The following is a 13,441-nucleotide window of genomic DNA, read 5'->3' on the forward strand; positions in this document are numbered from 1 at the left end:
TAGAATGGGACCCTCATAATGCACTTCCTGGTTCAGGCTCAGAGAGCCTGTTGCCCTGGGCTGGTTGGCCCCAGTCACTGGTTCTGCAGGGCAGAGGCCACCCCATCTTCAACTGCTCAGCTGCTGGGCTGCATTGCTAGCCAGATGTTCAGCAGCTGCCACATTCCACCCAGCCACAGCCCCACCTCTGGGGCCACAGAGTGGCTCTCTACACCCGAAGCATGACTGGACTGCATGAGTCATGAGATGTCAGGTCTGAGGTATGTCACCGCGGGACAGAGAGGAAGCCTGTTCTCCACCCATTGGGGATGCTGAAACTGGGCCTTGCTGAGCCCCCCACGGCTTGAGCAGAGAAAGGTTTAAGGCCAAGAGCAGGCATCAGGACAGCTGTGTGCCTCTGTCAGCAGAGAAGCTGGGTAACAGGGAAGAGGGTTTGGGGGCATCAGACCCCGCCCCAGAGGTCTGCAAAGCACCCCCATCTCCTTGACACCACTTACACCAGACATCAATCATCAAACTCACAGTAGAGCAGCAACCTCCTGTTTTGGCCTCCCCACCCCCTGTCCTCCCTCCCAAACCTACCAGCTTACTCCCTGGGTCATTGACGTGCATCACGTCACCCCCCCTACCCCTGGCTTCGGTTTTCAGTTTCTCCATGGAGGAGCGCACCTCTTCTCTGAATGCTCTCCCCCAGTGAGTTTGCGGGGGTGGGGAAGGCACAGCCCAGCTCTCATTTTATGGCCTTGGACCCAGAGACCCTTGATTTTCTGAACAGGAGTAGGGAGGGGACCCGGCCTAAGCTGGGTTGGTCCCTCCTGGGAAGCTGGAATCAGGTCAGTTTTCCAGCTTGTCTCTGCCAAGCTTTTGACCTGATGACAAGTAAACATGGGGGCCATGGTGGGTCCAAGTGGGGGCAGTGGGGACATTCTCTCCCATCAAGCACAAGGAAAGCAAAGAAAGCTGCTCTGCAGAGAGAAGAAAACAAAGTAAACGCGGAGAGAGCAGAGGCAGAGACCAAGGGGAGGGGCGGGAGGGAAGGGCGAGGCAGGGGAGGAGCGGGAGGAAGGGCGAGGCAAGCCCCTGGCCCCTGACTGTCTCTGAGCCTGGCAGCCCTTCCTACCCCAGGATTCCAGGAGACTCTCCCAAGTCCTCCCAACGAACTCCCCTTTTCTGCTTAAACCAACCCAGGAGGGGGGCAGGCCTCGTGGTCAAGAGCCCTGACTGAGCATGTACCATAATCCTGCCCGCGACCTGAGCTCCTGGAGTGGCCCGTGCGGGCCAGGCCCCTACCCTGCAAGTGCCGCGCTGCTGCCCACCCTCTTGCCTGGAATGTTCCCCGCTGTCTCCCCACCCTTTGAGGCCTGGCCCAAAGCCCTCCTCCTCTCCTCACTGGTGTCCCTCCCTGAGCCTTTCTGCGCTGCTGGACACTGGTTTTGAGTTCCTTTCCTGCCTCGGTGTCTCCAGCCTGAGCCAGAGGTCACCTGAGGACCTCTCTGTACCCCACCCCGCAAACTCCCCCAGGCCCTAGACTTTGCCTAATAAGCCCCCTGGAGCAGAGAGGAGAGGGCAGACGCTTGGGGTTGCAGGACCCCAGCAGAGTCCCCCCAGTGGGAAGGACCCCAGCAGAGTCCCCCCAGTGGGAAGACACTGGCAAAGCCGATGGGCTCAGCTTTGTCACCTTCCTTCTACCTCACGTGGGCCAAGAGGAATCACTCAACCCTCTGCCACTGACTCACTCGTGGGGGGGGGGCACGTGTACCCACAGCCAGGCAGTGAGTCTGTACCCACAGCCGGGGATCCTGCTGCCGACCAGCACCGGAGGACCAAAGGCACACCACCAGCTAGTAAAGGGGCCCTTTATTGCCACGTTAAACAGAGTTGGGTAAACAGAAATGGTCTGGGCTGCTGCCTGTCACCCCTGCTGGGGGGCAGGAAGAACGCTGGGAAGGGGCTGGGCCCCCCGAGGCACCCATCCTCCCAGTGCCAAGGCCCCGCAGTCTGCTGGAAGAGGGCCCGGGAAAGGGGAGGAGTGCCAGGAGGAGATGCCGGGAACCCTGGGCAGGGCCTAGCCACAGGGGGAGATCCTAGCCTGACAGGTTAGAAAGGCAGCCAGGCCTCCACGCCCAGCAGGGCCTCCCATGTGGCAGATGGGGCCCCAGGGCTGCAGGGCCAGTTTGGGAAGTGTCGATCGGTCAAAGGCCAGCCAGGGTTGGCAGGGTCACAAAGGGAAGATCCAAGCGACCTGTCTGAGCCCCCTGACCCAGGCCCCCTCAGGTCACGAGGCCATGGCCCAAAAGGGGCACCGGGCCTGGGGCAGGTGATTCCTTCAGTGAGTCTGACCCAGTCCCAGGATCTTGAGAAGGAAGTATCCCACAAAGCCAAAGATACCCCTGCATGGGTGGGCCACGGCCCGGCCGGCCTAGCAGGCTGTACCACGGCCCCAGGAGCCCTGGGCCTCAGGTTCCTCTGTTGAGAACCCCCCAGAATCCTGTGTCTTTTGACCTGCCTGGTCCCTCAGCTATGCGGAGCTGCTGGGTGTTCGTGGCGGGTGACACACTGGTCAGGGGGCTGCAGGACAGAGGGCAGGGCTGGGACTGGGGGCTCTGGCTCTTGCTGAACCCGCCCTGGATCTCTGCGGATGACCCCCCGACCCTGCCCGGTCCCAGCCTCCCAGGTACCAACCCTGCCTGAGTATGTCAGTGTCACAGGGCGTTTAACATAACATAACATAACATAACATGACATGACAGACACCCCCAGCATCCGGGGGGTGCACCACACATGGATGGACGTGCACACATGTGCACTGCGCACACGGGCACATGTCCGCATGTACCGGTGCGTGTGTGCGTGTGGGGGGGGTGGGAGAGCACACCGATGGGTGTGTGCGCACCGCAGCCGCCTGGGTGGGCTCTGAATGCACACTCACTCCTGCCGGTGTGGAGGGGCTGTGGGCACAGACTCGGGCGGGTACGCGGCAGCAGGATCTGGGCAGCGTGCCTGCATGGCGCACCTGTGGCGGGTGTGCATGCCCCGGGCCGGGGGCACCGTGGTTCTGGGCAGCCCTCACTGCCAGCTGGCGCAGCTCTCGGGCAGGCTCTGCAAAATGGCCTCCAGATTCTGCTTGTCAGCACGGATCTCAGCAAGGTTGCTCTCGAAGCTCTGGATCTGCAGCTGCTGCTGTTCAGACTCCCGCTCCAAGAGCCTCAGTTTCCCTTGCAGCACCCCTGGTGGGCCCAGTTGCAGCCTCAGGCGCTCCAGTGCCCGCTGGGTCTCATTCAGGGCCCGGGCGGGGGCTCCGAGGGTGTCCAGTGACCCTGTGGAGGGGCACGGACAGCCTCAGGGTGGGCTGGCTCCCCTGCAGGCCCCAGAAGCCTGTTCAGGCCCCATCCCCAGAAGCCCTCCCCAGCCCAAACCCTCCAGGTTTCCGAGTGCCCACGATCTACCAGGAGGCAAGGGACCGAGAGGGCGGCGTGGTGAGGCAGGTAAGGGCCTGGCCTGGGCACCCCACCGGGCTTACGTGCAGGCCCCGGAACTTTCCCCCTGGGTGGCACTGGGCAACTGTTAATTTTTGTTGTTGGTATTACTATTACTGTTAAAAAATGAAGGCCTTGGGTGAGTCCCGAGCCGCAGTTTCCTCACCTGTAAAGCAGTGTGAGTGGGAGAGGCCCCATAATGCCTGCGGCTCCCACACACTGTTTCAATTCACTGAGAGCCCACACTTACAGATGGTACTTGCGGGCCAGGATGCGGGGACATCAGGGTGAAAAGAAAGGTTTCTGGCATCAGAATGAGGGTGTGTGAGGCAGACGGGGCGGGAGGGGCTGCAGGCCTGGGCAGCAGGGCCCAGGGGTCTAGTCCCGGCCTAGCACACATTAGGACTTCCTGGAGGAGCCTCTCCAAGTGTAAACCGAGGGGGTGGGGCCGGGTGCTCACATATGAACTTGGTGATGGTGGCACGGAATCCACGGGCTGTCTCCCCCACCTGGCCTTTGTCACCTTGTCATTAAGGTGGCATTCAATGGAAAGACAGCTGAGCCAGGTGGGAGAGTGCTGGAGTCACAGAAACAAATCCTCAATGCCTTCGAATCCCACAGGACGCCCCTGGGCCCCAGGGCTCCCCATGGCCCTGAGTCTCCTGGGCAATGAAGGCTGGTTTGGAGGACAGGCGACTGCAAGAGCTGAGCCCCGGGGCAGGAAGAAGCAGAGAGAAGCTGAGCCCTGCTGCCGGGCAGGCCCTGCTCCCAGCCGAGACTCGGAGAGGTCCCACCATCCACGGGCAAGTCCAAACAGCCTGGCCTTTGAGGAGGTTACAGCCTCCACTCTAACCGCCCAGCTGGGTCTCCTGGGGCAGGGACAGGGTCTAGGTGTGCGTGGTCACTCCTGCACCCCCGAGTCGAGCATAGTGCCGATGTGAAAGAATAAATGACAACAACAACGGCCAGCGTGGTTTACCCACACAGAGCGTTTGTTTCGTGCTGGGCATCGTGTCCAGCGAGCTGAGTTCTTGCGGGTAGAGACCTGTGGCTACGAGCGGGTGCTCTGAATCGGTCAGACCTGAGCGTGATCCACAGCCTCCCCACTGACTGGCTGGGGGACCCTGGGCCCATCATTTAAATTCTCTGGGCCTTAGCTTCCTCATCTGCAAAATAGCAAGAGCACGGGGATCCTTGCCTCGGAAGTTAAAATGAGCTACGATCATGTGTGCAAATAGCTTGGTGGAGCCTGGCATCCAGCCACAATGCAGAACCTGCTGATTCTTCCTCGTCTTATCGATCACGGTAACCGAAATGCACGCTGTTACATGCATGAACCTTGAGGACGTTACACTGAGCGCAATAAGCCAGGAATGAAAGTACACACACTACATGATTCCACTTAGGTGAGGTGCCTACGGTACCAAATTCAGAGACAGAAAGTAGAACAGGGCTTGCCAGGGGCTGGGGGAGGGGGGAACGGGGAGTCTGTGTGTAAGGGGGGCGGGTTTCATGTTGGGCTGATGAGAAAGTTCTGGAGATGGATGGTGGCGATGGCTGCACAGTAAGGTGCAGGTTGTGCCTAATGCCAGTGAACTGTACGCTGAAAGGGGCTAAAATGGCAAGTTTTAGGTTTTGTGTATTTTATCCCATCTCTGAAAACTGCTTGTTCATTTCCGCCGAACTGCTCTGACACTGTCCCTTCGCCCCTGCTCTGAGGGCGCCACGTCTTGGGGGCTGTCCCTTTCACGATTCACTGTCTCATCACACACAGTGTGGAAAGCACTCTCGAAACTACCCCACTGTTACTCCCATTTCCCGGGTGGGGGAACTGAGGCTCAGAGAGGTGGAGTGATTTTCCCAGGGTCTCACAGCCAAGGAAGGGAAAGTGCCAGACTGGAATGCCAGTCTCTCTGATTCCAAACCAGCACCTGAGCCTCGATGCCAGACTTGCTTCTGTGACATTCTCTCTCCTTCTCTGAAACTCTCCACCACTGAGGCAGGGCCTAGTCACCTGGTACCTACAGGTGTTCTGTGGGTGGTGAGTGTTCTGTGTCTCTCCTCTCCTCCTGACTAGCAGCCCCTGGAGGACGAAGTGAGCATGCTTCTGGACACCATCCCTGCCTCGCCCCGGGGGGCCTGGAGCGGTTACAAATGCTTGTCATCGAGCACAAGGCTCGGGATGGGGGAACCACAGACAGGAGGGAGGGCTAGGAGGCAAGCTTCCCCAGGACGGGGCCTCCCAGGAAGATCCCGGAGGTGCACCGTGGACCCAGGGGGCCAGGGCCCGGCCTTGGGGTCTCCTTACCCAGCCTGGCAAGCAGCTCTGACAAGGCTTTGATGTCCTTCTCCAGAGAGGTGCGTGACTCCCGGATCTGCTTCTCCATCTCGCTCAGCCCGGCACCCACCTTTGGCGGGGGGAGGGGAAGAAAAGCTTGAGCGGCTCCTGGCTGGCTCCCGGGACCACAGGAGAAGGAGTGCTGGGGTCTCAGCACACGTACCTGATCAGCTGCTTCTAGCTGCTGTCTGCGTGCTTCTGAGGCCAGGACCTGCTGGGAGGCCTGCTGGAGCATCGACTGCGTCTGGCTGGAGAGCCGGCCAGCCCGGCGGTGCCCTTGCTTCCCCTCCCTCAGCAAGGCCTTGGCGAGCTACGTACGGGGTGGGCGGCAGCAGCAGGGAGGGGAGTGTGAGTGGAGAAACTCCTTTTAGAGGTAAAGGGTGACCGCCCTGCCCAGCGGTCATAGATTCACGCACCAGATCATTCATTCATTCATTCCACAGCTGTGTACCAGATGCCGGCAAAGAGCAGATTGCTGGACACTACCCATCTCCCCCGAGAGGAGAAATTCCAATAATTTACAGATGGGGACACAGAGGTGCAGAGAGGAGGAGCTGGCCAAACTCAAAATGGCGGGACCAGAAACCAAGCCTGGGGACGCCTTCAATCCAGCACTGTCTCTAGGGAGCTGTAGAGGCAGTTCACTTGGGCCCTGAGTGACGGTGCTGGGAAGACGCTATTGATTCAAATTTGGCCCGAATTAAACAAGAAAAGTCTAGAAGTTTAGGGAGTAGAGCCAAACAGACTGAGGTGCGAGGCCCGGTTATGTTAAGTTACTGAACTGGGCTGGGCGTCAGGGTCCTCACCTGTCCCATGGGGACAGCAGTGACATCTGTTTCATGCGGAATCAACAGGGTCACCTGCGTGGAGCTCCAGAGCTCAGAGCCTGGGACCCCTTAGTAAGTGCAGAGTATTCAGCATTGCATACAGAAGGGGCATTTACCCTACAGAAGGGCACCTCTTCTATGACAGGCCTCCCACACACCCAGCAGGCAGGGATGCCCCTGGAGTCACATCCGTGGCCCTGACCTTGGCACTGTCCTTGGCCAACAGCTCGGCTTCCCTGCCCTTCTTCTTGGCACTGGAGGAGATAGATGCCGCATTTCCCAGCATCCTCTCCACCTGCTTGGTCTTCTTTTTGGACTCTGCAAGGAGCCTGTCCTGGACAACGGCTGCCTGCCTCCGCAGTGCGGCCTGGTCCTTGGGCCGAGGAAACCTTGGCTTCATTCCTGTAAAGCCAACCGAGGCTGTGTCAGGAGGGCTGGGCTCATGCCTGGAGAGCCCATGGGGTGGTCACTGCCAGATGTCTGACCAACCCCAGACCCTTGGACAACGTGAGCAGGGGTATGAGATGCATGAGATCTGTGTGTAAACTTCTCAGGCTCACCCAGGGAAAACAAACGAGTGAGACATACTGCCCTGTGAGTGTAAAGATTCATGTTATATTATGATACTTACTAAAGTCACAGAATTGCATGCTGGTCAATGCCTGGGCCAGTGGTAGACATGGGAGCTACAGCACGGTGCACAGCAAGATCCCCTAAGTTCCTTGTCTTTACATACCACACATTTCTAATAGGCTTTGAGGCAGCTTATCGTGATGAGCAGACCAAACACTGGACCGTTAAAATGATAAACCAAAGGCCGTATGTAACTAGGGGGATGATGAGAAGTGAGAAGCGCCAGAAAGTTAGGATAATGACGGTGCAGGTACCGAATGCACTGTTTACCTTTTAGCCCCTAGCGGCCAAGACAAAAAGAGAAATTCTACAATCCACATAGGTTTTTATTATCTAATAAGAAGTAGTTTCCTTCTATATAGAAAGAAAGGCTTTTTCATTTCCTTTCAGATAAAATTCTAAGGGAGATTTATCCTAAGGAGTACTGCTTATAGTAGACAAAGTCAAAATTTAAAAAGAATCAAGGGGACTTCCCTGGCGATCCAGTGGTTAAGAATCCACCTTCCAGTGTAGGGGACGTGGGTTCGATCCCTGGGCAGGGAACTAAGATCCCACATGCCGCGAGGCAACTAAGCCCACGCATCGCAACGAAAGATCCCGTGGGCTGCAACCAAGACCCGATGCAGCAAATAAATATTTTTTAAAAAAAGAATCAAGCCTTCTAATATTCAGGGACATAATACTACATAATCATTCTATGAAGATAATCCAAAAGTTAGATCTACTTTGCTTCCTGTACACAAAATTGGCATTTCTTAAAGTGCACTCTGGGGGGACTTCCCTGGTGGCGCAGTGGTTAAGAATCCGCCTACCAGTGCAGGGGACACAGGTTCGAGCCCTGGTCCAGGAAGATTCCACATGCCGCAGAGCAACTAAGCCCGTGCGCCACAACTACTGAGCCTGAGCTCTAGAGCCCGCGAGCCAGAACTACTGAGCCCTCATGCCACAACTACTGAAGCCCTCGCGCCTAGAGCCCGTGCTCTGAAACAAGAGAAGCCACTGCAGTGAGAAGCCGCGCACCGCAACAAAGAACAGCCCCCACTCGCCACGACTAGAGAAAGCCCGTGCGCAGCAACAAAGACCCAACACGGCCAAAAAAAGAAAAAAAGTGCACACCGGGGAGCCCTAATTCTACAGGGTGTTGATAAATGCTAGGGGAAATTAAGTTTACATAAAGTGAACCCGGTTTCTTTATTGAAGGACTTCTCAGAGCCTTTAATATTCTCAGGTGTGCACTGCAAGGCCTCAGGGAGATCTATAGCACGTGACATTTCCTAAACTTATTTGAACACAGATCCTCTCCTGGCAGAGCAGCTGCAGGCTAGGGGCTGTTCCACATTTCATTCAATAAAATTTCCTTTCTTGGTCTACCCAACTGTAAAATGCGGGCACTTGGCCTCCTTTCCCTACAGCTCAAAAAAGACCTGCTGGCATCAACCCATCAACCCACGTTCTAAAGAGAAACGCTGCATCCCTTCCCATAGCCCCACTGGACATTGGACCGGGGCAGCCATATTTGTACCAGGTAACCAGACTCTCAGCCAGAGTGGCCTAGATCAGGGATGGACAGCTGATGGCATCAGATTCTCCTCCCATCTGGTCCTGAGGGGCTCTGCGCGTGTGGTCTGATGATGGATGGCCACGTAGGCAAGAACCTGGTGAGCGGTATGTGAGATGGGGAGGGACAAAGCAGCCAGAGGAGAGGGAGGTCCTTAGAGGCAGAGGGAATGGTCTCCTTGGCTTATGCCCACATGACTGGACTTCTGTCCTCTGCAGCTAAGCCTGCCCTGGTGTCTGTCATGGGCATCTGTGCATCCACGAGCCTGGGGCTAAGCAGGGCACACATACCTTCTAGGTCAGCCAGCAGAGTCCTGGCTCCTGTGACAGTCACCATGGCAGCCTGGACAGATGAGGAAGCCCGGGTCAGGGCAGCTCTGGCTTCCCGGTGCAGCTGGAGAGAGAAGAGAGAGGCTGGTCAGGTGGTGCTGGAGGTGTGCTGGGCAGAGAAGGGTCAGGTGGGCACCAAACCCACATGTACAAGGTCCCAAAACATCACCAAAACTCTGACACTGAATTATGCTGTTTACCAGGAACATCTGATCTGTTTTGTTATACCAATATTAAACCTTGAATATCTCTCCCAAGAAGTTACCTGTCTCACAAAAGCTCCGAGGAAAACTGAAACCTAAGAACTAAAAGAAAGATGAACAACTGAAAATTTCTTGTCAGAACACTGCTGCGTCTCAGCCAGAGGATGTGAAGTAGTGAATCTGTTTATTAGACAACTTTTACTCATAGAAAATTAGTTTCTTCCCCGTTGCCACTAAAAAAAGGCTGGATACTTAAAGAATACGGGTCTGATGGATGAATAGATACACAAAATGTGGTGTATCCACAGAACGGAATATTATTCAGCCACGAAAGGGAACGAAGTGCTGACATATACTACGATGTGGATGAACCTAGAAAATATTATGGTAAAGCAGCCAGACACAAAAGGTCACATATGGCACGATTCCATTTATATGAAATGTCTGAAATAGGAAAATCCATAGAGACAGAGAGCAGGTGGGCAGTCGCCAGGGGCTGGGGGGAGGGAGGAATGAAGAGCGACTGTTCAATGGGTATAAGCAGTCGCCCTTTGGGGTGATGAATGTTTTGGAACTAGACAGAGGTGGTGATCGCACAACATTGGGAATGTGTTAAATGCCACTGTGTTGTACACTTTCAAATGGGTAATTTTATGTGATGTGAATTTCAATCCATCATCCGTCATGCGGGGTTTAAAAAATTTTTTTTGGTAAAGTCTTTATTGAATTTGTTACAATACTCTTTCTGTTTTATGCTTTGGTTTTTTTTGTCTGTGAGGCATGTGGGATCTTACCTCCTCGATCAGGGATGGAACCTGCAGGCCCTGCATTGGAAGGAGAAGTCTTAACTACCGGACCGCCAGGGAAGTCACAATCATGTGGGTTTGAAGAGCCACCAGATGCTGCCCTGGGATCCCTTGTGTCTTAAGTCTTACTCCAAATGCCTAGCAGGATGGGAGAGGAAGGTGGGAGGCACTGTGCTGGGGCACTGCGCACTGGGGTCTGGTCCTGACTCTGCTGTGGCCTCATCTGTGCCCCAGACCAGGGTGATGGACTAAATCAATGGGTACCACCCCAGGGGGCCCCGACACAGCACAGCTCTCCCAGTATGTGACAGGCACCAGGCCCAGCTGTTCGGATGCAGGCAACAGCTTTCTGCCTTGTTTCTTGTCTTTAAAAGGAAAATAAAGATGGATACAGGGGACTTCCCTGGCGGTCCAGCGGTTAAGACTCCGCACTTCCACTGTACGGGGCATGGGTTTGATCCTTGGTCGGGGAACTAAGATGTTCCGTGCCTCCCCCCCCAAAAAAAGATGGCTACGGGATAAGCCACTGCTGGGATTTGAAAAAGGTCTGTAGATTAGCTCATTGTATTATATCATGTTGATTTCCTTATTTTGATCCTTGTAAGGTGGCTGCGTAAAACATTAACAGAAGGAGAATCTGTGTGAAGGGTATATGGGACTTCTTTGTGCTTTCTCTGCAACCTTTTTCTAAGTCTAGATGAAAGGTGGAAAGTTAAAAAAAACAAAACACTTGAAGGGGTGCTTATACTTTAATAGGTTGGAAACCACTGGTTGGGGCTCAATTCACTCCATGATTCTTGAATTCCCTGATTATTTAGTCTTGCCTCCCCTCCTGGGTTGTAAATGCCAAACAGTGGGGTTTAGCACTAGAGCAACGTATGTGCTCGCTAACATATCTGGCAAGTGAACTAATGAATGCAAGAATAAGTGAATGAGACCCATCCCAGCTGTAATTAACACTGAGTAAGGGTGGTGGGCGTGGCTCTGTCTGTCTGTCCATCCTGCCTCCTCTCACACCTTTACGCCTTCTCGGGAAATCGGGACCTCCTGCCTTGGCACGAGCTAACTGAGGTTCTCTGGAATTTGGGGGAAGGCACTGGAGGGGTGGAAAGAACTACTTCTGGTCTTTGCCCTTCCCTCCCCCTGCAACCCCTGAGCCCAGATCATGCCTGGGGCAGCCCCAACTTTCTCCAGGTGCTGCCTCAAAGGACAAGAGCCCACCTGCATAAGCGGTTCTGTCTTGTGCAGCACGGCCTGGGCGGTGGCCTGGAGGGCCCGGGCAGCCTCGGTGACCACGCGCTCTCTCGATGTGACCGTCTTCTCCAGGGCCTGCACCTTCAGGCCCAGGGTCCTGGCCTGGGACTTCTGAGGCTGCCGGGAGATGGAGGGCTCAGACAAGGCCTGATGGGAAGGTCCGAGGGGCAGGTCCTCTACTGGGTGGGAGAAGCCCAGGGGCAGGGACCGTGGGGGGCAGGGCTGCACGTGGACCCTAAGAAGCAGAGGGGCCAGGGCGAGAGAAGCCAGACTGGGGAAGCTGTCACTTGAGGTCTGATTCTAGCACCAGCAATTTCTAGAAGCACAGACTCAGCTAACCTCCCGGACCTGTGTTTCCTTCCCCAGGCTCACAGTCCCTTCGCTGAAACCTTGGGGCCGGACGTACTTCTGAATTCAGAATTTCCTGCGGGGACTTCTTATTACCTAACGCCCTCAGCAGTATCTGGGGCAGTGCTCAGGGCCAAACATGTCACCACCTACATTTTCCTTCTTCACACACAGTGGGAGGATCAAACACCCTGAGTAAACAGCCTGGGAGCCGTCAGTCCTGGGCAGGCTGGGCCCCAGATGCATTTCTATAAGTTTAGTCTTTTTTTTAAAGTTTAGCTCCCAAGTTTTGGAATTTCAGGATTACTGAGAAGGCCTGATGAGCCTTCTCAGAGGTAAGCAGCATAGGGTGACAGGCACGTAGAGGATGAGGGCATTGCTCAGGAATCCCCTCCAGCCCCTCATGGATGCAGGCCTGAAATAACCAAATGGGTGAGCTCTAGCCGACAGACGGACAAAGTAACCGAGGCACAGGGATGGGAAGTCCTTTGCCAAGGTCACAGAGCCAGAGTGGCGGAGCTGGGATTTGGCCCCATGTCCGTCTGGTGTCATTGCCAATGCCACTATGATGAAGAAGAGGCCTCGGCCTTGATGTTATCATTATAATCAACAACAAAGATTGGCTGGGATCTTTTAATCAACTGCTAGAGAGTTAGAAATAAGCCACGTCCTCTGCCTCTGCCTGGGCCGCACTGGTTTCCCAGCTGCCACATTCTCCCTCACAACCACCGCATGCAGAGCTCCAAGGACAGCTGAGCTGACCGGTGCTGCAGGGGCAGCCGGTGAGGCCAGGCGCTGGGCTGCATCTGCGCCGACTTGCTGCACGGCGGCCAGCACCCTCTCAGCTTCAGGCAGCACCTCTGCCACGGCCGTGCCCAGCGCCCTCTGGGCCGCGTGTACCTCCTGGTACCTGGGAGGAGACAGAGGCAGGATGGCCCAGGAGCAGGACGCAGGCCATCCCTCCCCATTGCTGTCCCGGCCCCCCCAGTGGAGCTCCCGGTTGAAGGGGCTCTGGCAACTTCCCGGGCAGAACCGCCGTCTGCGGAGCTGGTACCCAGCAGCTGGCCTCGGAAACTGGCTGCTCCGCAGCTGTCTAATGAATGGGGAAGGCAGCCGAGGGGCTGCCTTCTCGTTTCCTCATTCACTGAATTCAATCACGCTTTTCTGAAGGAGCTCCCGCTTGGTTTCCACTTGAGAATCACATGTTTTGCAAATGTTTGGCTCCTCTGGACGAATGATGAAGAGGAAAATGCCTCGTGGTGTTGGAGGGATAGCGGCCCAGGCCCTGATGCCCCTGAGTGACCTTGGGCATGTTGCTCTCCAGGTACATGGAGACCTCTGGGCTGCATGACTGTTCTGCGGCCCTTTCTCCCTGAAATGCTGTAATCAGCCAACCAGGACAGCTTTCCTGTCCAGCTGTCCACACCCTGCCCCACCCAGCTCCCCCTACCATGGGTACTGCGGGACCACCCCCCGTCCCCAGGGTGCCTCCCATCCCTCATCCCTTTACAGAGAGCCAGCGCCCCCCCCCCAGCCCCTGGGAGTGGGTCATGTGATCCACCCAGCCATACCGATTGGCTCGGGACTGGCCACCTGACCCAAGCTGGGCCAATCAGATTCTCTCATCTAGGAAATCCACTTGGGCTCAGTGAGACGTTGGTGGGTCTCC

At 55.9% G+C, this 13,441-nt stretch overlaps 1 protein-coding gene across 1 annotated transcript in view; it reads right to left on the bottom strand.

The window, feature by feature from the left end:
* Positions 1-1,860: 1,860 nt before the first annotated feature.
* Positions 1,861-13,441, bottom strand: part of LAMC3 (laminin subunit gamma 3) — a 60,928-nt gene continuing 49,347 nt past the window's right edge. The window contains exons 22-28 of the mRNA XM_030838545.2: positions 12,535-12,682; positions 11,392-11,541; positions 9,123-9,225; positions 6,844-7,043; positions 5,978-6,124; positions 5,785-5,884; positions 1,861-3,317 (exon numbers count right to left, since the gene is read on the bottom strand). Coding sequence (XP_030694405.1) covers positions 3,067-3,317; positions 5,785-5,884; positions 5,978-6,124; positions 6,844-7,043; positions 9,123-9,225; positions 11,392-11,541; positions 12,535-12,682 — 1,099 coding nt within the window. The 3' untranslated portion in view covers positions 1,861-3,066. The remainder of the gene's footprint in view (positions 3,318-5,784; positions 5,885-5,977; positions 6,125-6,843; positions 7,044-9,122; positions 9,226-11,391; positions 11,542-12,534; positions 12,683-13,441) is intronic.

This window comes from Globicephala melas, chromosome 6, assembly GCF_963455315.2.
Source record: "Globicephala melas chromosome 6, mGloMel1.2, whole genome shotgun sequence".
Taxonomy (NCBI): domain Eukaryota; kingdom Metazoa; phylum Chordata; class Mammalia; order Artiodactyla; family Delphinidae; genus Globicephala; species Globicephala melas.